The sequence below is a fragment of the Falco naumanni genome, chromosome 18 (genome assembly GCF_017639655.2).
Source record: "Falco naumanni isolate bFalNau1 chromosome 18, bFalNau1.pat, whole genome shotgun sequence".
NCBI lineage: Eukaryota > Metazoa > Chordata > Aves > Falconiformes > Falconidae > Falco > Falco naumanni.
This window is the reverse complement of record NC_054071.1, coordinates 6,037,633-6,060,802: the sequence shown is the minus strand read 5'-3', so window position 1 is coordinate 6,060,802 and position 23,170 is coordinate 6,037,633. Positions and strand designations below refer to the sequence as shown.

The window sequence follows — 23,170 nt, the reverse complement described above, 5'->3', positions numbered from 1 at the left end:
GCGCAACGGAGCTGATCCAGCATCTGCATTGTACCTCAGGGGGGTCTGTGAGGTTGCCAGCCCATGGGTGACAACATCTCCCAGCACTCTGCTCCTCCTCAGGACCACAGTGACAAAAGGGACTGGTGCTTTGCAGGAAGGGGGTGTACACCAGCTGACAGCAAGTGTATCTCCAGCAAGAACATCTGACCCAAGGCCTGAATGGAACTTGAGGGTCCACAAAGCAGCTCCCACAGTCCCCGAGACCAGGAACCCCCTGGAGGGGGGTAGGCAGCAACCAGGGCTCCCCCTCCCCTCCACAGAAGGGCCATGCTCAGTGAAGGACCGCCACTGTCACCTCGCAGCTGATCTCCCAACGCCACCTCTGCTAACACCCCAGGGAAGCTCACTGCCTCCTCCGCTGAGCAACACTGCTGCAAGGTAGCCCAGTCTCTGCAGGGGACAACGGACCCCCTTGAGTTTTGGTCACATCCAACAATGATCTGGAGGGACCCTGCAAGCCAAGTCACCCCTCTTTGCTGTCCAAGGGGCACAGAGCTGGTCTCTGCCTCCAGAAGACTGCGCACATCAAGATGTTGGCCGACCAGTGCACCAAGCCCATTTCTATCTCCTCCAGGGATTATCCTCCAGCTGGGACAGCAAGCAGCTACATGCCCATGGCAGAGCCCGGTGCCTGGCACGGTTAAGCTCCTGCAGCGGCTTCGCTCAGCCCTCCACACCCTGTAGAGCTTCTTCAGTAGGTAAAGAAGAGCTGGAGTTTGGCTGTTGCACTGGAAAATGATTCAGCTCAGCAGGGCTGCCTTTATCCTGCTGCTCAGGGCTTCACTTCAGGCTTCAGTGAAGGCGGAGTGGTTTGTCCTTCACTCAGGGCTTGAACACCGCCAAGGACAGGCAGACCCCGCTCCTCTGGGTGCCTGGCCCAGGGCTGTCCAACCTTCCTGGGCAGGGAGCCTTTCCTTTTCCCAACCTGCACCTTGGAAGCCCGAGCTCAGGGCTAGGGCATCACTGAAAGGTTGGCTCCATCCTACTTGGAGCTGCCCTTCAAGAAGTCACAGGCTGCTTTTACATACTCCAGAAACTCCTCTTGGCAAGACAAGCCCAGCCCGGCTCCGGCCTCTCCCTGGCTGTGTGCCCAGGAAATGTCAATAGTCTCCTAACAACTGCTCTCCAGTTTCTCTGCATCCTTCTTTCCTGCGGCCACCCCACACACAGCTGCCCCTGTGCTGGCTACATCAGCTTCTGCAGCCTGCCGACCGTGTTCCTAGGGTAAGCTATGTGTGGGGTGATCTTAAATGACCAGCACCACTGCTGCCCTGCATTCAGCCTGGTGGCCACCATCACCCCCAGATCCCTTCCAGCAAGGTTTCTGTCCAGCCACCTCTGATCAGTAGGTGGACATTTCACGCAACTTCAAGTTAGCTGTGCCTAGGCCAGCAGACACGTTTTACCCACTGCACAGCAGAGTAGGAGCTCATCTTCCATTTTATTTCAAAGTTTGTTAAAAAAACACCCAAACAATTTAGTACCAGTTACAAACATCCATCCAACAAAACCCCAAACCACGTGGACATGAATAACACAGACCTCACCCCCACGGCCCTCCTCTGCTATGTCTTTGCACCTCTGAGAACTGGGTGAGGGGAAGAGCAGGCCATGCTCTCAGTCTGGAAGGGCAAAGAGCATATTCCTGCTGAAGAGGTATTTCCAGAGAGACCGTCCAGTCAGCAGCCCAGCGAGGAGCTAAAGGAAGCCACCAGCTCTAAACATTGCCAGCAGAGAGGAGGGAAGATCCCAGCCAAGGATGCTGAACCCACCGTACCCCCCGTCAGCTCCCAACGGGAGAGCTGCCCGGGTTTGTCCGCAGTGTCCGGAGCCCACCCCCTGCAGAGAGTCCTCGCTCCAGCTTTCAGCTGTGCCTCCTGGCCCTGACAGGGAGGGCGGCTTGGTAAATCCCTTTCCAGCCATTTCACAGCTCCCGCTAAGGGGCCAGAGAACAGCCAGGAGGTGGTTTCAGTTAGTCCAGCTGCCAAAAAAGGCCTGAAATACAGGGACAGAGGCTCCTTTGGTCTCTGCGCAGCGGTTCCAGTCCTCTTTGCCTGCTCAGGCAAGCTCTGACTTCTGCTTCAGGACCGAGCGGAGCTGAGACTCGTACCCACTGTCCTTCACATTGATATGCATCCTTTGGAGCAAGTCCCTGTCCACAGACTGAATCCTGCTGTCCTGGACACTCGTCAGTGTGGAGAGCAGCTGGACATCCCAGTCTGCCTCAGAAGAACTTTTGCTGAAGTGGTCATCAGCCCCTGCATTATGTAGAAAAGGCTGAAGGGATCCAGGGCACGGAACCTGCTCTTTGCTGTAGCCTGGGAGGTCAGGTGGTTCACGTGCTATTTTTTCTGCTGCTCTGACACAGAGCAAGCATCAACATCTGGCTTCAGCCACAGGCAGTTTTGGGGAGGTTAACCCGCCAGTAGGACACCTGGTCTTGTTCATTGTGTTCTCCAGATCAGGACTATTCACATTTCTGCGTGCGTTTTCATTCTTCCCTCTGAGCCGCTTCCCTTGGGAATTCACGTTCACTCTGCTCCAGCCATGCTTGCCGACAGTGCTGGCTGCAGCAGCCTCTGTGGGATCAAAACCCACAGACACAGCTTCAAGGGAACCTGGCCACAATGCAGGGTCCCCAGGGCTCTCGCACAGGCACAGGTCCAAACCAAGGGAGCTACGAGCTCTGCTGGAGAGCTTTGTGCTGAGAGGCAAGCTGCCAGCCTCCATCACACTGGGTAAGCCTGGCTCTGACATCTGTCCTGCACCCTGTCCACCCGTCCCACCAACCACTGGGTTTGTCTGCTTACATGGAGAGAGGCCACCACCCTGCTCCAGCCTGGGCTTCTTTCCCATCTGGGTGCTCTGCCTAGAGGAAAGCTGGCGTTTCCTGGAGACAGGCAGCGCTTGTGGGAGATGGCCAACAGATTCATGCACTCGCTGTTCCTGAGGTTCAGATGAAGAAGCAATTGCCTCTCCAACAGGAGTGGCTGCTACGAGAGTCCCCCAGGCCAGGTCAGGGGCCAAGCCCAAATCTATATCCTGCACCACAGGCTGCTCTGCAGAGCCACACGCAGCACAGACCCCTCGGGCGAGTCCTGCTCCAACAGGCAGCCCCACAGAGCAGTTCCTTGACAAACCCTCTCCTTCTCTGGGAATACTGGCCCTGTCCCTAGGCAGGCAAGGGGAACATCCCTCAGTCTTCAGGCCACGTTCCATGTCAATTAACAGTTCCACAGCACCCTGCTCGGGCTGCTCCCTTTCGTTTCCCAGCTCTGCTGCCAGCATCTCAATTCCTCCAGTAACCTGTGCTTCAGGCACTAAGCATTCATCTGTCAGGTAGGACCAAGGCACCCTGAGAAGAACCATCAGTTAATGCTCACTCTAGGCCTAGCAACACCCCCTCCTCCCCCCGCCCCAGTGAGACAAAGTGTTTTCTGCAGCGCAGGGTGTTTGAAGTCCTTGCTCAGGAGGCAGTAAGAAATTTTAGACCGGTGAGGCTCAGCAAACAGTGATACTGCTGCTGGCAGAGCAGGCAGGCAGCACAAGGGATGTCTTGGCCTTCTCAACAGCCCGGGGCACAGGCACACGAGTGCTACAGAGCAGTGGGGTTCGCATCAAGCACGGGGACAGAAGAGATGGGCTTAGTTGCCCTTTCTAGTTTAAGGGACACTAGAAGTGCACGGAGAGTTTCCTGAAGCAGGGAAGCCACAGAAACACGAGATACCCCACGGCTTGTCTAAACTTTGCTTGGCAGGTTCCAGGTGTGCCCTGCAGTCAGCTGCGGCCCTCTGCTCCCTGCTGCCCAATTCCCTGGCACAGGGCACAAGCTAGGGAGAAGCACCATGGCAGCGTGGGGACCCAGACCCTGCTCCTGTGAGCATGCCACATGGCACCACGCTGCTTTTCAGCTCCAGGAATTATCAGATTCACAAAGACTTACTTGGCTGACTGTTCCACAAAGTTGTTAGTGAGCTGCGAGATTACATGATCCACAGGGGTGTACTGCGAGTCGTCCAGTGCAAACCGCTTGTGCTGGGGGCTCTGGAGATGCTGGAAGGTGGCAGAAGCCTTTTTAGCAACACTTAGCCTTTCACAGGAGGGAAATCTGCAGTTAGAGCTGGTTCCCACAGCCTAACAGACAAGAGGGCAAACAGCCTTTTCACCAGACAGGTTGTTTGGGAACAGATCTGGGAAACATAGGCAATGCTGTTACCCCCAGTAGCTTACAGTGAGCATTCTGTTCCCATAGACACCTGCTGATGAGGAGGTTGTGTCTCTATCTAACAACAGCCTACAGCTCTCCCCAGCAGCTAGTAAAAACGCTGACTCCAAATCGGCACTGTCTGTCACAAAAGGCTGGGCTCTGCAAGCCACATCTTCCACAAGACAAAAATCCTCTTCCCACCTTTTTAATCACCCTGTGGCCCCGTGACTGCTGTGGAATGGGCTTCCCACCTTACAGATTAGGTAACAGGATGATCCTCGAGGCTCTCCTAGCCCCAGAGATGTGCATGGCATGCTCTAACCTTCAAAACCATTGTCTGCCCAGACCAGGAGGTCAGAGCACAGATATATCATGGCTTTCATCTACGAGCTGATCCGTCTAGATACCGTAAGGGCTGTACATACAGCCATCTGCCTTCCTTCCAAAAGGAGTCAGTACTGAAAACAGGCATGACGTGATTAACGATGCTGCGGAGTGGCCCCCATAACTTTTGCAAGGAAACAGGTCCCAGGGGAACCTTTACCTTCTGCAGCTCTTCAAATGTCTCTTGGCAGCACTCACAAAATCCCTTCTTTTTCTTTGGCACAGTGGCCGGTGTGGACTGGGGGCTCTTCTCCCCTTCGCTGCGCATGGGACAGCCTTCCACACCCCTGCAAGGTAACAGTAAAGATCTTCCCTGCCCTCACTTGACAGCATCAGCAGGTGCTCAGCTGCCTGCATAAGGGCCAGGGAGGCCGTGCTGCCTTTGAGCAACAGCTGTTTGACCCAGAACAGGGCTCCTTTTGCCCCTGTCCAGAAGACAAGTAGTTCTCTAGATCCCAGGAACCAGCAAGGTCAGCAGTTAGCAGGACAGTCAGGTTAAAAGCTTGCACAGAAGGAGCTACAACCTACCTGGCTCTGCAAGAATTGGAGAGGCTTTTCAGAGTCTCAAATGGGCTGGAGCTTTTGGATGCTAGGAAGTTCAGGTCAGGAAAGCTTTTGAACTGTTGATAGAAGGGCCGGAATTGCCTGAAAGTAGCAGATCAGGACATCAAACTTTCTGGCAATGATAGTGTGGTTAGAGAACTGTCCCTCCCCCAGAGGAGCTCGAGGTGCCATCTCACTTATGATGAGATACTGCCCATTGCTGTCCCAGAGGTTTTCCATTTCTCACTGGAAGTACTAAACCTGATCCTCAGTAACTACACTGATGGGGGGGGGCATGTTTTGGGCAGAAGGAAGGTTTGCCTTCTCAGCAAAAAACCCACCTTTTGCCCCCAAGACATGGTAGCAGCCACCAGTGCAGCACTTTCAGCTACACAGCAGCACAGAAAGCTTTTGGTTCCCAGACCACATCTCCCTTCGTGCTTTATTGCGTGCAGCACGTGAAACCTAACGTTTGACTTTGCAGGTGACTTAAATGTTGCCTTCAGAATAATTAATTGGCACTCTGGATACTGTTAGGGTTACAGAGTTGTTAGAAACACCACATATATCAGATCCCCTTGTGCTGAATGCTGTAATCAAGTTACAGGCCCTGACCTCATGTGTTTCAATCTCTTTCCTCAGTTCAGAGGGCTCAAGCAGATTAAGTGACCTGCTCAGGATCACAAATGGAACCCAAGCAAGGAAGTAAACTGTTGTCAAGTCTCATCTAACACCTTCCCCTCCCCCAACATACGAGCCACCTAGACTGTTTCTCTAAACTCCATTTGCCTCCCTCTATGAGGGTGTCAGCTTCCCAGTGTGTAACAGGGTCTTCAAAGCAGCCACAGTCTGCCTTGTGGCCAGAATATTCACTGCAAATAAAACTAGTAAAGGATTCCCTCCCTGGGAGCCCCTGAGGTTAAGGTATGATATTTAGGAAGACCTCATTTACCTGCTCTGGTCTTCAACCTTCAGAAAAGGGGGCTTCAATTTTCCTGCTAGAAAGCAAGCTTGTTAGAAGTTGCCCTGGCCAAATTCCCCTACTTATTCATTCATTCCCCAACAGAACTGGGCTACAGAACCGGGCTACAGAACCAAGCTCATCAGTACTTCTGACACCTGTGAATCCCAAAATGATGGCCAAGTGTAGCCAAAACAGCTCTTTGAGTAACCTACAACAGCCCTCGCCTCCAGAGTATTCAGTAGGGTGACCAAACCCTAGAGGCAGCCCAACCATGGACTGTTTCCACCTTTGAAAGAACATCCAGCTAAGCCTCTTGCATCCTTAACGTCTACTCAGTCTTACCAGCCAGCAGCCTCACCCCAAGCCTCCAATTCTGACTCAAACCCTAAGAACTGTCACACATCCTTCAATGCAACGTGCCGCTCATAAGAAAGACTGCAGCAGCAGTTGCACAAGCACAGGACTCCCTATCAACCCTTCCAGCACCTTTTTTTCTCCATTTACCTTTACACAACAGCTTGGAGTTCAGAATGGCTTAGCCCAGGACGGTTAAGTCAAAGCAGTAAGAGCTGCTGGAGACAAACCAACATGCTGCATAGCCAAGCCTGGCATGAGAACACTACTAAAAAACAGCATCTGGCCTTCGCTTGGTCCCTGAGGAGGGCAAGCAGCAGCTATGCTTCCCACAGAGGCATAATATATGTTAAGGGAGCAGAAGAAAGTCTCAGAAGTGCATTCAGGGAAAAGGTTTTCAGAGCCAGGCTTGGAGAAGAGGCTACCACGTCCTTCCTGTCTCACAGGTATGTTCAGCTCACAAGTGATAACATTACACTCAGCCTGGAAATCTGCGTACAGGTCCAGTTAAGAAACAAACAAACATCAAGGTATTCCCACAGGGCATCTGCCTGACCCTGAAACCAAACCTCTTAATGCCTCTTACTGCCTCTGCAGGGTGAGGTGTTTTGTTTTCTTGCGATCCTGGCACTCAATGCTATTTTCTTCAAAGAAATTTTAACCTCAACCTCCAGAAAGGCTGATTCCATTTGTCCTCGCCAGTTAGCTGCTCAAGCCTCATCCTGAGCTTGCATCAAATGTGCTGTTACGTCGCTAAAGTAGCTATTTAAGTACAGGATCAATTTTTCCATGTAAATGCTGCCAAATGCTTAGCACTTCTGAAAGCAAGGCCATGTGTAGGGCCCTAGATGAAACTCAGACTGGTGCACAGGTCCTGAGCTCTTATGGCAGAGTGCTGAACAGTGACAAATGGTTCAGCTGTTACCACAAGTCCCCAGGCAGGGTTCAGAGTGTGCCACACAAAGAGCTCTGAGCTTGCAGCAGATTATCTGCCTTATCCGACAGCTTTTCGAGCCTTTTTTTTCTACCACCTTTCCCCCCAAACTGGGAAACGATCTTTCAAGTGTCACACACACAATCCAGGCTGAAGTCTGCTCCGAGGTATTACTGAGCGTTCACTCTCCGACAAGCAGTCAAACAAGTCACAAATTAACTTACGTCACTGGTGCCAATCTTGGTACCACAATTGGCTCTTGTCTAATTGCAGATGAGAATCTGTTTCCCCCCGCTCCTGCTTTGGAAGTGTTATCCCTAGATTGGTGTCTCAGCAGTACATTTCAGCCTAACAGAAGTGAGTGGGTTGTGAGGAACATGCTCTCCTCTGTAGGATGCATTATTCTTTGAAACTTCAGCCAGTGGATTCGACATGCAGTGCCAGCAGCACAGTTCTCAGGTGCCTCAGGATTCTGGGAGCTGCGCTATAAAGGGTTTATGGGATTTTAAAAAACATTGTCTGAAACCAAATGCATAATATCCTCAGCTGTATTGGCAGCCTGCAACTAGACTCGGACAAGGAGTTATAAAACCCATTCAAGAGAAATTGCCTTAACAGTTGGCATCTTTTGGATTGCTGAAGTTTCAGACAGATTTTCAAATTCTGAATGAGGCCTCTTCAAGCAGCTCTGCATCTAAGTGTAAATAGGAGCACAACTTTCAGGCCTACCTTTGTGAATTTTTGATGCAGATGCAAGGCATTTTGCCTAAAAGAAAAAGTGACATATTTAGTATGGGAGCCAGCACAGGCAGAACTGTAATTACTGATCCCAGAGCAGCAGAGCAAGATTGCAGCAGTCTCACCCACCACTTCAGAGCTCCTACATCACAGACTATCACCTCCCCCTGGTATTTTGCCTCCCAAGTTACCTAGAATTAGTATAAATACGATGTACAGGCTGCCACTCTCTGATCTTATGCCCTACCTTTTCACTGACCATCCAATGCACTAAAAAGAAATCCTTCAAAAAGCCAGTGTACTTGCCCCATATGATCTGTTTTACCCTTAGTCCCATACAAGTCAAAATCTGTATCAGTTGTGCTACAGGTGTTGATAACAGCTGCCCCATTCTCACCTGGTTTTACCCCCTCTTTATAAAAGGAAAAATTCTTTTCATTTTGTCATCTCCATCAATAAACAGAAGCACTAGATTTCTCAGTGTTGCATGAAAACCTAGGAGATCACCCCACTTACTAGTCCATTAGCACTAGAGGAGCTAAAAGGGTTGCTTAGAGCTACCGAGGAATCGCGAGCACCTCAAATTGGCTGGAGCTCAGTCTGTTACCTCTGTCTTCTGGCATTGTTTCCTTACTCCCGAGATGGCACGCAGCAGCTGTTGAGCATATGACAACATTTCTGCACAGGAGAGATGTCAAAGAACCATAGCTCAACAAGAGATGGTGAGCTGTTTCCCCTCCACCAACTGCAGCTACCTCCACTCACCCGCACCAGGGAAAAGCCCACAGCGCCTAAGCCCACCATCACCTGGCAGAGCATCGCCACTACATGGTTAATTTGCCCAAGAAGCAGCCAAGGAGGAGTGCTTTGAGGGATGGCGTCCAGTTTTGCTCTTTAGCACAGCCAAAGGCTGGCTTTATGTCTCTGCAGAAATGAGATGCTGTTAGGAACTTTGCAGCATGCAGACCAGACCCTGACATTTGCAAGCCCTGACAGGCTTGCCACACCGCTGCGGTTCAGCAGAGCTGGCTGCCTAGGAACACGTACGAGCTGTGGCTGCCTCCATCATGCACCCAGACAAGCTCAGCCACAGCTGTGTGCCACTGTCACTGGACACTAAGGAACCTTTTACTCCAGACCTAATATTAGTATCAGAGTTTCACCATCTGTCTTTCCTGTCATCCCCTTCCCATTCATCACCGAGACAGGAAGTGCCTTCCAGCATAGGCCCTCAAACATCAGCACTTCCTAATTAAAAACAACCAGATCCTGCCATTATCATGATCTGTGCTTCCCAGTCAATTAGCAAAAATGGTCTTTTTGGAACAAATCAATGCACTGATCAAGCTATTAACATTTTATAATCTTACAGCTTCAGCATATTACAACATACTCAGTGCTTGCTACTGTAAATGCAACAGTAGCCGGTTCTATACATACAAGTTAATCTGGTTTTTGAAGGGCGGACCTAGGTAGCCATGGCCAGGATGGCATCAGCCAAGTACTGAATATTGCTTGCAATTTCTTCCTTCTGCCATACCACGCTGGCCTACATTGCTTCTGCTCCACCTGTCTCAAAAATCACTAATTACCAACCGCGGGATTTCAGCTTACAGGGAAGGATACCATCCACGTGCAAGATCCAGACTCCCCACCTGCGAGCGTTGGCGAGGATACTGCTGCCACTGCAGGTGTCCTGTACAGAGAGGTTTGGCAAGGTACAGCTCAAAGCAGAGATGGCTGTGTGAGCACATGCAGCTCTAAATCTAGTTTAGAGAGATTTTCCTGTTGCTCAATTGCGTAGCTGTTATTAAAATCAGGGCACAGCTGAAAAGGTTTGAACTCATGCTTTATCTATCCCAAATTAACAGTAGCCTCTAGGTCAATTTTTTAATTCCTGCTATAGCATAAGCTTCTAAGTGGGCACTGAGATTCTTTTGGCCGCTTTTGCTACCAGTGAAAGGATCGCAGGGGAGCCTTTTCCCCAGCTGTATGGCTTTAGTTCTTTCTAGGCTAAAAATTCATTTAACAACGGGTCTTGTGTTAATAATTCTCTTGTGTTGAGCACCCAGATACCTGGGGCAGGCCTTAGAAGTACTAACATGGATGCATGACATGCCTGCATGAAGAACAGTGACCAGGAGCACTGCACAATATTCTGCAGGCCACAAGTAACTGCTTTGTACCTTCACCAGCCCAAGAACCTGCTTCCTTCAACAGGGCCGGGGCTCTAGAGAAGTGGCTGGCACTGGTTCCGCACTGCTCAGCAGTACTTTGAATATACCCAGCCAGAGAAAAGTCCATCCACATGGTGCTCACCTGATTCTTCATGGCCTTCTGCAGCAGCTCCTTTCCCCTGCTGATCAGTGCCTGCAGAAAAAGCAAAGTACTATGTTAAAGCAAAAATCTACCAGGCAGTGGCAAGCCGAGGACAGTGTGGCTGTCCAGTAAGAGTGATTTCTAGTGATACCTGGTCTCTGCCGGGGACAAGAAGCTGACCAAGACTTTATCTCAAAGACAGCAGCATCTCCAGGGAGTGCAAACTGCAGAGGTGCCCATTAGATCTACACTAAGCAGCCGTTCAGCCAAGGCTTGGCTTCTATTGAACAGCAGTGAATACCCCAGAGCCAAGAGGAAGCAGCAGCTTAGCTCAGAAATTCTACCTGCCACATCCCAGCTGCTGGCAGGGGTTAGGAACATTCTTGCTAGTCCTTCCTGGGAACAAAGTCTTATTTGCAAGCCAGTGATTTCAGCAAATAGGTTAAATTCTTTGTAAGGCAAGCGGATAGTGCTGTGAGCAAGGGCAGGGGAACAAACATCATGAGTGATTGAGTGAAACCCCTGGCATCAGCTCAGGCTTTCCACCTGCAGGTGGTCAGGATCCAGCTAGTAGAAGTGCCCACAGCCTAGACTGGGGTAGTAGGCTCTCCCCAGTCACAGCTTCCAGCAGACACCAGTGTTCAACACAGGATGTTAAGAGTTTTGGCCACAAGCACCACTGACCGGAAAGCCCACCTCTGGCAGGGCAAATAGGACATAGAGAAATCCCTTCTTGCAAGCTGCCCTCGTAGATCTTCTCCCAAGTTACAGTGGCCTTGCCCTGCCTGTGTCTGGGAGCACGCATCCAAAGCCTGCAACAGCTTTATCTTGTCTACATTTCTCTGCTTTTCCAGACACATTTCTGCAGCGGGACGATTCCCCATTCTGCTGGGAAGCCAGCCAAGCCCTCCATCTCCTCTGCCATTTGAGCAGATATGCTGGTTTACCAGCTCAAAGCTGTGGCACACACATTTGAATGGACAATGATACACAAACACAAGGAACACGGGTACAGATACAGACAGCCAGACCAGGTGGGAAAAGAAAGCCCTAAACACGCAACATATTTGCTCAGAGCAGGGACAAATTTACCTTCCAACACTTCTCTGGTTCTACTTTACAGATCCCTTCGGCCAAACTTTGAGGTAGCCTAAACCTTTATAGCTCTTACAGTGTCTGGTGGCTTCTGGTGAGGTCTGGTACGGTTCCCTTTGGAGGCAGAAGGCGTTGGGCTCATGGCTTTTGCATCTTCTGAAGTTACGCTGCTCCGCTTCTCAGTCCAAGTCCTGGCTTTGTCTCGTTTAGCTTCTTTATTGCTGGAAACTACATAGTTGACTTCTTTGCTTAGGAAGCTTTCGGTCACCTGCAGCAAGAGACAAACCAGAGCAGCTCTGAAACTGTTCAACTCTTTAGCAGGACTGTTTCAGCTCAGAAGAACTACTGCCTTTGGCTTAAGGCCACACACACTTAAGGGGCTGCTGAAAGTACTCATCTCTACAAACAGTTCCTTCTTCCATTCCTTACTGCTGTCTCCCAAAAGGAGATCCTATGATGTACTGACAGTGTACGACCTAGAGATACACTGCAAATAGTCCCCAGCACCTTCGGATTGAGACTTCCATGACTCTTGTCATTATCTACTTCTCAAGCGTTTCAGGAAAAAAAAAAGAAAAGAAAAAAAACCCCACAATAGCTGAGAAAAAGACCCTGGACATCATGCACCAGCATGGAAAAGCTCTATTCACCAGAGAACAGAACACATTTCAGCAAAATACAGTAGCAAGCGAAGAGGTGGGACAAGCAGCTCCACACAGAACAGGGCAGTAGGTAACTTGAAAGCCCTCGGGATCTCGGGCCTGGGGCCCCGGTGAGGGTGTGGGGGGTGTCCCGGCCGCTCACCCCGCCGAGGTGCCCGATGACCTCCGCCAGCTCCCGTGCGCTCCGCCCGCTCGGCAGGTCGAGGTAGAAGGACTTTCCGCGGAGAGGCCGGGGGGCGGCTGGGCCCACCATGGCGCCCTCACAGCGCCGCGCCGCCGCCCTTGAAACTCCCGCCCCGCCCCGCCCCGCCCCGCCCCGCCCCGCTCCGCCCCGCCCCGCCCCTGACGGCGGCCGCGCAGGGACACGCCGTTTTCCGCGCAACCGCCGCGGCGCCTCCGCCGCTCCTGCGGGGAAGGAGCGGGGTGCTCAGGGTAGCGTGGCCCAGCCACGGCCATCGCTGAGCCGCTCTCCTCAGACACCGCTGGGCTGAGCCCCTCGATCACAGCCGCTCGCCCGCCGGCGCCGCCACAAGTTTGTCCTTCGTGGCCACCGCCGCGCCCCCGCCGCGCCCCCCGCCGCGCTCCCCGGTGGCGGCCGCGGGCGCACGCGCGGTGGCGGCGGCGCTCCAAGATGGCGGCGCCCGGCGAGGAGGCGGCGGGCTTTGCGGCCTGGCTGGCGGCGCGGTTGGAGGCGCTGGGCCTCGACCGCGCCGTTTACGGTGCTTATATCCAGGGGCTGCTCCGCGAAGAGGAGAGCGACGAGGAGCGGCTGGAGGCGCTGTGCGGCGTCCTGGCTGCCTGCCTGGTGAGGGCCGGGCGGGAGGAGCCTCCCGGGGCGAGGGGCTGGGTCCGGCCGGTGCTGCCGCCCGGTCGGCGCTGCTGAGCTTTCCGCTTCCCCGCCGGGACCCCCCATCCCCAGGAGGCGACGGGCGGCCGCGCCCTCGTTGGGCCCGGAGCCCCCGTGGGGCACCGGCGGCGGGGGGCAGGCGGGCGTAGCTCCCCTGAAGCCCTGGGGCCGATAACCACCTTCCCCAGGGGCTCTCGGCACCTCTGGGGGTCTTTTGGGGCCCTTCAGGTGTCCAGAGTTTATTTGGGATTTTTTTGTTTGTTGGGGTGAGCGTTTGTGCCAGTTTTGAGGCTGATTGGAAACTTTGGCAGCCGCTGTGGAGCGCGGCTGTTGGTGTGAAGGAAGAAAAGGGTCCTGGATTATTTCTGCGGAGGGCACAGGGTTTAGCTGGGGAGGAAGGTGGCTTTTTTGGTAGTGCCCAAGTGCGGTTTAAAACATGATGTTTGACAACAAGTGCTTTGGAGCGGCTCAACGATAGCTGTGTTAGGTTGTCAGCGTTCCTCCAGCAGACCTTGGCCCTCATGTTTGCTGTGTGTGCTCTTCCCGAGCCGGCCCTTGCCCCGCAGGGAGCTGGGCTATGTTCTGATGTTTCCCCTTTTCTCTTTGTCTCCCTCCTCTTGCACCGCTGCCTGATTTGAGAACTGGTGCAGGGTTTTCATGTTCATTGACGCCTGGGCTGTCGTTATCCCGTACGTGTTGCACCGCAGCCCGGTTCGTTCTCTTCGTTTTCTTCTTTGTGACACTGTCACAGCTGACCCTTGCTTTGTTTGCAATTTCAAGCTCAGTTTGATTTTTCTGCGCTTCTTGAAAAATGTTTTTGTCTCTTGAACCTCAAACTTTTTAATTACTTTTTTTTTTAGTCGGTGCATTTTTTTTATTATTTATTTGTAGACTGTGCTTACTTCTGTATTAAAAGATTGTTTCAAAAGTCATTTGGTTAATTTCAGGCCTTTCTTGCCAAGTCTTTTGTCTTTGTTCTATACACAAACTCCGGGTAATTTTTTGTTTGTTTTTGACAACCCTCATGAGGATAAATTCCAGTCAACACCTGCAGTCGTGCCCATGGCGCCTCATGCGTGACAACATCATGCATTAGTTCCCCGAGTTTATTCAGGTGTAACCATTTCAAATCTAGAAACTTAGGACTGAGATCTATTTCTGTTCAGTTCTCTTTAAACCAGACAGAATCCATCTCACTTTACTAACCTCTAAACCAACATAATTTCTGTTTTGTTTGGGGAACACTAGATGAAAATATTTGGTAGTTGCACCCTCAGCTCTCTGGTAATGTTTGTGTTTATATGTGGGGAGCGAGTCTCCGAGGGACACAGAGGTCAGTGCTCTGCTGGAGGTCTCCGTCCAGACTGCACTGACACTGAAGGGCCCGCGCTGCGTGGCAGAGCTTCTCTTTGCTCCCTTCTGTGACAGTTTAGTTTTGCCCAGGCTGCCCCATCATTCGTGTTTCACAGATGTTTCATTTGCGTCCGTTCGCACGCTGTCATCTTCGTCTTCCGTTTCTTCATTTCTCCACCTCCAAGGCTGTTTTTTCACCATTTCTGGGATTGCTGGAGCGTCTCACTTTTGGGTTCTCCCCTCATAGGCCTGCCTCCAGCGATACGCAAATACTCGATTTGTTTCTTATTGCTCAAACCCTCATTAGAAGGTTGCTCAGGTCTCTGCCATCATTGTTAGTCTTCTGCTGTTGATTTTCCTTCCCACTTGCTGCCATTTCTTTATCATCATTTGCCTGATTTTTCTTCCTCCCACACACTGAAACCAGGTGCTCAGGGAATATGTCTTTCCCAGCCTTCACTCCTGGCTTAATATTAAGTTGCTTATTATTTTGCCAGCCTTAATTCCAGTGGGCTAGTATTCCCTGTACCTGGGCGAGCCCATCCATCAAGGACTATCCTTTTACTATGAGTGTTTCTGGCATTTAAAAACCTTCATGTCTTCTGTGTCCTTGAACTGTGCTGACCTTTGTTACCTTTTTGTGACTTACTGTGTGTCTGAGGTCTGGAAGGGTCCCTGTCACTGGCACTTGGCATGGTGTTTCTGTGCACGTTGTGCTCATTGCTGGTCTGCTCATCCAGTAGGTGTTCCTGCGTGGATCTCAGTGTCATCTCCCAGTGGGAGCGGGGTCGCTGGGTTCTCCCAGTCCTAAACCACCCATTCTTATACCCGATCTTAGCAGATTAGGCATCGTCTTGTCCTCTGGATCTGTTCTCATTAAAGGCACGTTGAATTCTTCAAGGGAGTCTGATATCCGTGGGAGTCGTAAACCCTTCATCCTTCTGCTCTTTCTCTGTTTGCACGTCACCTCCTCTCACAGCCTCCAGTGTCCCACGTGTTTGTCCTTACAGCATCACCTACCCAGCCCAGGGACCTTGTTCTGTTGCGTGTGCGGCCCCAAACTGTGCCCATGGGCTCGGTGCTCGGCCACTTTGTGTGATGGCTGCGTGCTGGTTCTCCTGCCACCTGCCTGTGCAGAATTTTGTGCTTAGCGGTGGTAGGCTTGCTGTGGGAGGACTTTATTCTGAGTTACTATTTCTACTTGTATTGGAGCAAAAGGTGGAGAGATTTTTGTGTATATTTTAATCTCCTGGTCTGTCCCATTGTTGTGGAGAATTCAACTTTTTTTGCTGTCCCTCGTGCAGGTGAGCTTTGCTGTGCTGGATGAGTAATGTTTTCAGTGGCAGCCTGTCTTGGAACTTGAAGGTGGTTTTTTTTAGGTACCTAGTGCGCAATTTTTGAAGATGAGGATCATGAACTTGGTGGGAAGCCTGTGTGCAAGGGTTTGGTGTGTTCATCTTTGAAATGCCAATTACTGCACACCTGGCTGTGAAAGGTGAGGGGAAAGAGACAGACGGTAGAGGAACAGATATTCCTGCACACCTATATAAGAAATTTTCTAGGCAGTTTGTCAGGTTTTCTGCCTCTCACAGCTACCTTTTGGCATAGGCAGGTTATTGGGTTTGTGTGGCCAGATTTTGGTAGTGGGGGCTAAAGGGGTGGCTTCTGTAGTTGCCAGAAGCTTCCCCCATGCCCGATGGAGCCAATGCCAGCCAGCTCCAAGATGGACCCGCTGGCCAAGGCTGAGCCCATCAGCGACGGTGGTAGCGCCTCTGGGATAACGGATTTAAGGAGGGGGGGGGGGGGAAACCCTGCAGAGCAACAGCCAGAGAGAGCAGTGAGAACCTGTGGGAGAGACAATTCTGTGGCCCCCCAGGTCAGTGCAGGAGGAGGCAGGAGGGGCTCCAGGTGCCGGAGCAGGGATTCTCCGTAACTCTTCAAAACGTGTTTCTTTTTTATCAGGATCGTGTTTCTTGCCTGGATTGAGCTTCCCTAACCTGAACTCACATATTGGGCAATTCCTGCAGAAATGCTGTGACCGTTTGCGCTGATATGTGGTACAGTAGGGTGTTGCCTGTCTGCTGCTGGAGCTTGATGTTGATCAGTCCCGCGAGAAGCTGTGCTTGGGCACGGGGAGAGAGCTAGGCATGGTGGAGCTCCACAAGCGAAGATCTGGTGATGGGAATACCATCCTGTTGCTGGTTAGGTGTGTTTCCTTTCTCCTTGCAGCTTAGTCTTCCTCAGTAGTGAACAACAGCGTGGGTGCGTTCCGCTGCCACCTCTAGATGTGTTTGATGCTCCAGGCAGGTCAATGGAGACAAGAATATCCCTGCTGGTGGGAGGAGATGGTCTGTCAGTACCACTAAAGTGGCTTCAGCTCCGTGCTGGCCCTGACCCATGTGCTGTGCAGTCTAATTTATTGGCTTGGAGGTGGCCTTTGCATAGCTTCTCCGCAGCCTTGCTCAAGAAGAGAGATGATGCTGGGCAGTAGGTTTCTAGAGCAAAGATACTCTGATTGCCTTTGGCCGGTGTTTGTAGGGCTGTTGCACCTAGAGAGGCAGCTGCTGTGAAACCAGCGTGTGTTGTTAGAGCTGTCACTTGGGAAGTAAACTGCCGCAGTGATGCGGCCTCGCCTGGCGTGGTGCAGGGCTGTTCTGTTGGATCGCAGCCTTGTCACCTCCTGTTTGCACAGCGGGTCAAGGCGTTCCCTAGTCCTGAGCTGTGTCAACAAGTAAGTGTGTTGCATAATCTGTGTTGTCCTGGGTTAACCAAAGTCCCATGCGTGCGTTTAACGAGTGGATTTTGTGTGAAAAGCTGTAATGATTGAACTTACTGTTGGGTGTTCAGATTCTTTGCAGCTGGTACTTTTTGTATCTGATTCATGTTTGTTTAAAGCAAACCAACTATATTCCAAGGCTGAGAAGTCTCTTTTCCCTTACTAGGAAGAAGATCTCTTAAACGATGTTTGCAGGGAAGTAGTCGAGAAGTGGTCTGAATCTCAGATTGTTGACGCCAAAGAGAAAAAAGAAGGTAGTGTCGCTGCTCGGTGTGCCTTTCTCCTGGTATGAGTACTTTGCAGGGCCTTACCAAGATGAGAACTGTGTGTTCATCCTGTTAGGAGTTAAAACCAATGCTGCCACTATGGTCGCTGATCTGACTTGCTTCTCATTGCCATTGCTGTTATTTACTGTTTTGTCTTGAAATATGAAATGAGGATAAGTAGTTTCACTTCCGGCTGTCCCTAGCATTCTGCTGCTTTTAGGTTCATAGTCCTGAAGAGGAAAAGCCCCCTTTTTTTTCCCTGTAAGGATTTTTTCAGTGTCCTTTCACAAAACCCCTAGGGCTTTCTCTCCGTTCAACACTAACAATGTAGTGATGGCAGCTGGAACTGTGGTGGTAGAAGCAGTTATGGCATAAAATGCCTTGCTACTTCAGTATGTGCTGGTTTGGAGAGCAGGTTTTTTTATACAACTGCACCTGTGGAGAGTTGCACTGTTCCTTCTGCTGCTGCTCACCCCAGCACACATCAGGGAAGCATCCTTAATTTCCTCATTCAAAATCTTCTCTTAAAACTGTCCTTTTTTTCCATAAACACGTGTAGCAGGGGAAGCTCTGTGAGGCTGCTGCTGCTATACTAATGCTGCTCCTTTCCCAGTCATGTATATAGTCCCAGCGTTTCTTTGTACCCTCCCTGAATTCATCCCTTGTCTTCAGTTGTTGGCTTGGGAGTGAAGACCTCAGTCTTGGTCTTGTTCCTTGCGGGAGGCTTGTTCTGGTCATTGAGCAGAGGTCTCATGTCATATGCTGGAAAGATTTTGCTGGTTTAAGCATACTGCACGGTTCAATTAGTAACTGTCCAACGGCAGGGACCTAACTGTAGCCCATGACAATGTAACAGCCCTTTTGGCTAAATCCTGCTTTTTGTTTGCTTTGCGTTTTTTTGTTGGTTCTGGTTGCAATCAGAATATTGTCACTGGCTGATGATGTTCTAGAAATAGTCCTCCAAGTGAGCCCCTGTCATGAGGCCTGTATTCATATAGCGCTTTTCTGGTCTAAACCTCAGCATTTCACAAACATCTCTCATCTCCTTCTCATAGATGAGGTGGCTGAACTATGCAGCAGTTCAGTGGCTTTCCCCGAAAATCTGCTGAAACCTGTCCTTGGCCTAACGTTGCCTTTGGGTGGGGACAGGGAAAAGTTACGCTATTCTGTGCATTAAATAAAATAAAATTCCTCTTCTGGGGACAAGTGATTGGAATTGCTGGAGCTGCTACTGGACTCCTCTTGCTCATATTGTTGGTTACCTGTTACTTGTCACAGAAAGAAGGTAGCACTATGTGTCTAGGTTGTTCCAAATGCAAGAATTTAAATATTTCGCTGTGGTTCCATTAAAGGGTAAATCTCCAAAGAAGTCAATATCTACTTAGAATAACAGAATGCTGAGGATAAGTTATTAAACTAAAAAAAAAAATAAAATAACATGGTGTCAAAACCCAAATGTCACTTCAAGAAACGGGCAGCAGGACTTTAGTGTTGAAAGGTAAATCAGCTGTTTGTTTCCCTCTGTAGGCAGGAAAGCATTAAACCCATCAGTCACTGAGTTTTCAGAGTTTCTGTTTGATGTGGTTTAAAGTATGTAGCTAAATAAATATATTTAGCTTCTCATAACCAGAAGGGAAATGCAATTTGGAGTAAAATGGATTTTCGTTAGCCAAGTCTTACTGATTGCTGAGTTCTCCAAAACAGCCAGCTCGCGCGCTCTCTGTGTTGACAGCATCGCCAGTGACCTTGTGAGAGGGCTTGTGGGAGGAGGGTGGGGGCTATTTTTGGGTGAGACTTCTCCCTTTAGCTCGGTGCATTTGCCCCCAGCGACAGCTGCCTCCCTGCAGACAGGACACAGCGTGTGACAGTAGGACAGTGCCCTTTGGGGACTGATGATGTAGGAAGCAGCTGCATGTGGCATCTGTCAGCTGGGACTTCGCTGCCATGTCTGCAGGGACTGACTGATGCTCTGACTCTTCTCCTTGCCAGACGATATCCAAGCCATTGCCAGCATGATGGAGAAGCAGGCCAAGATTGTGGTGAAGCCAAAGGAGGTCTCCCAGGAGGAGAAGCAGAGGAAAGCTGCCCTCCTGGCCCAGTATGCCAACGTGACGGACGAGGAGGAATATCCTTTTCCTGACCTAGTTGACACTCGGTGCTTCGAAGGACAATGTTTATTAAAAATCTAAAACAACGCCTTTCCAGCTTTGCAGTGTCGAGTGGGGAGAATTGGGGAATTTTTTCAATCTTCTTTCTCCATGATAAAATAACTTACATGGAAAAAAAAATGGAAGCTCCTAGTTTGTGGAGCGCCACCAGCAGACGCTCCTTTGAGGATGTTTCTCTGCCGTTTCCATGCTCCCCATCCACACGTGCTTGGCTGGGTGAGGTTTGCCCAGTCCAGGTGTGTTGCAGAAGAGTGAATCAACTCCGGGTAACTCTGTGTGTGGTAGTTAATGTATTGAATTTATCTCTTGCTTTCTGATGAGAAATCTGCTGCAAAAATCCTTTTTAAGAGAGAGTATGTGGAGAGCGAGGGAGTTTAAAAACTCTTTGCAGTGCTGAAGAGCAGTTCTTCCTTGAAGAGCAGAGTTGAACAGGGGGGAAGTGCAGCTGGCCCTCCAGCAGCAGGAGGGAGCTGAACCTGGGGGTTTCTGCTTGCCCCGTCTTTGTCTGGGTGAGCGTGTAGCTGCTTCCTTGTGGCTTGATAAAGTTATTTGGCGTGTTTTGAGTTACATGTGACTGTATAGAGGCACAAGTTCATTACTGATGCTCATATTTCCTTAATTCTCTCACTGGTGAGGATGAACAGGATGGATCGATTGCGACAGCTGTAAATATTGCATCAGAAAAATGTATCCTTTGAATTCTCAGTCACCCAGGCTTTTTGGAAGGAGGGCAGCTTCCATGGTGAGTTTCCTGTCCTTCCTTATCTGTGTTGATACTCCCTGTTTCTTTAGCCTTTTCATTTTTCTTTTCATGTAGCCTGACCTTGCTTGTAATCAGAGTTAAAGGTCTGTCTGCCCCATGTGCACAGCTGAGATCGATCCTGCCATGCTCTTATCTCTCCTCTATTCCCTCCTTCCCTGTTCCACCCTCTGAAGATTGATGGAACATGCCTATTAGTAAGGATAATTCTCCCAGAATATCAGCGTAGTGTTAACTGGTGTCCAGAGAGGTAAATCATGTCAGGATTTATTAAAAGTGCACCAGAAACTGTGAAACTCATAAGGCTGTGGTGCAGCTGAACTTCAGTGGTGAATAAAACACAGGATACTTGGTCCTCGTTCAACACGGTAATTTGGGATGTTCCTTGAGCTCACCAGCTGTCAGGTTTAAGATGGAAGCAGATTTTACCACATAATTAAAAAGTCAAACCTAAATTATTCGTGTCCCTACATTATTGATATTTAGGAGGAAGAGGCAGCAGAGGAGACGCCCACTTGCTTTTCCTAATGCTCCTCCCAAAGGATTTGCCACTGGTTGCTGTGGAAGGGAGGACATGAGACCGTGACGATGTGTACACATATGTACATGTGCATATATGTAAAGACATACATGTCGTACACAGCTGTAGAGAAGCCACTTGAGGAAGCTGTACCATATGTTGTTTTTCTTCCTCTTAGGTTTGTAGAGGTTTTACATATTTTTTTCTGTATCAGTCTTAAGAACCTGTAGGCAAATTGATTTCTCTAGGAAAAAATCCCTTTCTAGGGAGCGTGCATTTACTCTGCCTGACTTTTCTATTTCAAAAAACAAGCAGAGGTTCCTTTTTCTTTCTCCATTCCTCATTCCCAAATTCCTTACCTGCTTGGTGAGGAAGCAGAAGTGGGAGTCAGAAGGTAAAGGGGGAGGGAGGAGAAACCAGCCCACATGCTAAAGCCACGGTCTAGTTCAGAGCTCCAAAATACAGCTGCAGAGCGGAAAGCTGTGTGGCTTCAGCCAGAGCATTGTCTGCCCTTAACATGCTGCCAGCGCTGTTCCGAAACACAAATGTGGAGGATGTTTTGAATGCCAGGAAGCTGGAACGGGAGCTGCTGCGAGATGAATTCCAGAAGAAAAAAGAGCAAGATAAGCTCCAGCGAGAGAAGGATAAGCTAGCCAAGCAGGAGCGGAAGGAAAAGGAGAAGAAAAGGACACAAAAAGGCGAGCGGAAACGATAGCTGGGGTTTTCCAGTTGGACTCTCCAGGGATAAAATTAATTACGAATATGGTGTGTGTTTTAAAAAGCAGCAGAAATTCTGGGCACGTGGCTGGTGAGTGGTTTTTTGGAAGCGTTTCCTTACCCCCCCCTTTTTCTTTTTCCTTTTTTTTTTTTTTTTTTTTAACATAGCAGAAAAGAAATATCAAGCACCTCTTAAACTCAGTGTGCCATGTGCTTGTGGTGTCAAATGTCCCAGTCGGTTATTGTGGCCAATGTCCGTACCAAAGAATGGTGAAGTGACTATGTCTGTGTTTTTAAATTGATCGATTTCTACTTCTCACCACTTCAAGCAAAGCAAAATGAGATGTAGGAGAGGGCTTCCCAGCTGGCTGCATCCTCCTGCCGGCCTTGGTTTGCAGCAACAGCATGTTAGGATTTGAGAACAGAGCAGAGCCCCTTTCTGATCTGTAATTAAGGACTTGCTCCTACGGGGCAAATGCGAATTTATTTACGCTAGCCTTGAAAAATGTATTTGCAAATACATGTATTTATGCTGCCAGGAACAATGCTACGTCTTCATTCTGGCTGAGCTGGGAGCGCAGGGCTTCAAGCTGACCTCAGCGAGGGTAAGTGCTGTTCTGTAGCAAGAGAAAGATGTTATGAAATAAATATGAGTTGCAGCTATAAGGCTGTATCACCTGCAGGCCCTTGGTAAGGTAACTGCTGCGCTGATGTGAGCGTTGGCCACAGCAAATTGGTAGAGTCCTTAAGCTATTTTAAGACTTCGTGCTGGTAGCTGGAAAATGGTGCTCCCCAATGTCTTGTGTGGGTGAACATCGAATGTTATTTCTGTGGCAGTTGCCAGGGCGAACGCTTTAACGCACGCTCGGTGCTGAGCAGCTGTAAGCCAGCTGGATGTGCTGGGTTTATGTGCCGGTTGCTCTTGCTGGGCGCAGCTGCAATCAGGAGCCACCTGTGGGGGCTGAATGCTTCTCTTGCCCCCGAAGGGCTTGTTACTGGCTGTTTCCAGCCTTTTTCGTGACTGTCACCTGCCTCTGGAGAGAACACTTAATTTCTGTAAACTGAGCGTGAAGGAGGAGCTGCAGCGCGCTGGGGGTGCGGGAGGAACCGGCGCGCCTCGGCCCCGCGCTGCTTTGTGCTCCGGGTGCCGGGTTCGGTGGGGAGGGGCGGCTCCTGGCAGCAGGACTGTCCCCATCACCTGCTTTCGGCACCCGCCTGATCCAAGTTTCATGCCTCCTGTTTTAACTAGCTGCTGCAAGTGTGAGTATCTAACTGCTTTATCTTTGGACTTGAATAATAAAACTGGTTGGCAAAGAAGCAGGTTCCTCTCTGTCACAGTGACTGCGGTGCCCGGTGGCGTGGTGGGGGGCTCCCCTTCTCTTTGCCCTGCTCTCCTTGCTGTATTTCTGAGGGCTGACCAGTTGCTGCCAGGGTGCTGGTCCTCGTTTATTCTCAGCGTTTCCCGAGGCTGCCAGTGCCTCCCGTTGCCTTGCAGCGGTGGCCCCTGGCTGCAGCACAGCG

The 23,170-nt window shown here is 50.4% G+C and overlaps 2 protein-coding genes across 8 annotated transcripts; one reads left to right on the top strand and one right to left on the bottom strand.

Annotated features, from left to right (window-relative positions):
* Positions 1–1,464: 1,464 nt before the first annotated feature.
* DBF4B (DBF4 zinc finger B) lies at positions 1,465–12,529 on the bottom strand. 6 transcript variants are annotated; one of them, XM_040617505.1, is made up of 11 exons: positions 12,385–12,529; positions 11,657–11,848; positions 10,486–10,536; positions 9,793–9,862; positions 8,774–8,844; positions 8,158–8,194; positions 6,129–6,174; positions 5,162–5,278; positions 4,794–4,920; positions 3,986–4,095; positions 1,465–3,397 (listed from the first exon to the last, which is right to left on the bottom strand). In XM_040617505.1, the coding sequence occupies exons 1-11, from the start codon at positions 12,493–12,495 to the stop codon at positions 2,419–2,421; spliced, it is 1,911 nt and encodes a 636-aa protein (XP_040473439.1). In that variant the 5' UTR covers positions 12,496–12,529; the 3' UTR covers positions 1,465–2,418. The 6 variants fall into 6 exon arrangements, with proteins under 6 accessions (XP_040473439.1, XP_040473445.1, XP_040473440.1 ...); XM_040617511.1 differs by having other exon boundaries at positions 1,465–2,621; XM_040617506.1 differs by having other exon boundaries at positions 6,129–6,171.
* Positions 12,530–12,845: 316 nt separating this feature from the next.
* Positions 12,846–22,966, top strand: CCDC43 (coiled-coil domain containing 43). Of its 2 annotated transcripts, XR_005831382.1 has the most exons (6): positions 12,846–13,047; positions 17,385–17,472; positions 19,474–19,609; positions 20,281–20,339; positions 21,460–21,740; positions 22,189–22,966. XR_005831382.1 is itself a non-coding variant. In XM_040617522.1 (5 exons), exons 1-5 carry the CDS (start codon positions 12,874–12,876, stop codon positions 21,645–21,647), a joined length of 645 nt encoding a protein of 214 aa, XP_040473456.1. In that variant the 5' UTR covers positions 12,846–12,873; the 3' UTR covers positions 21,648–22,966. The 2 variants fall into 2 exon arrangements, 1 of the variants encoding a protein (XP_040473456.1); XM_040617522.1 differs by having other exon boundaries at positions 21,460–22,966.
* The last annotated feature ends 204 nt before the right edge of the window (positions 22,967–23,170 follow it).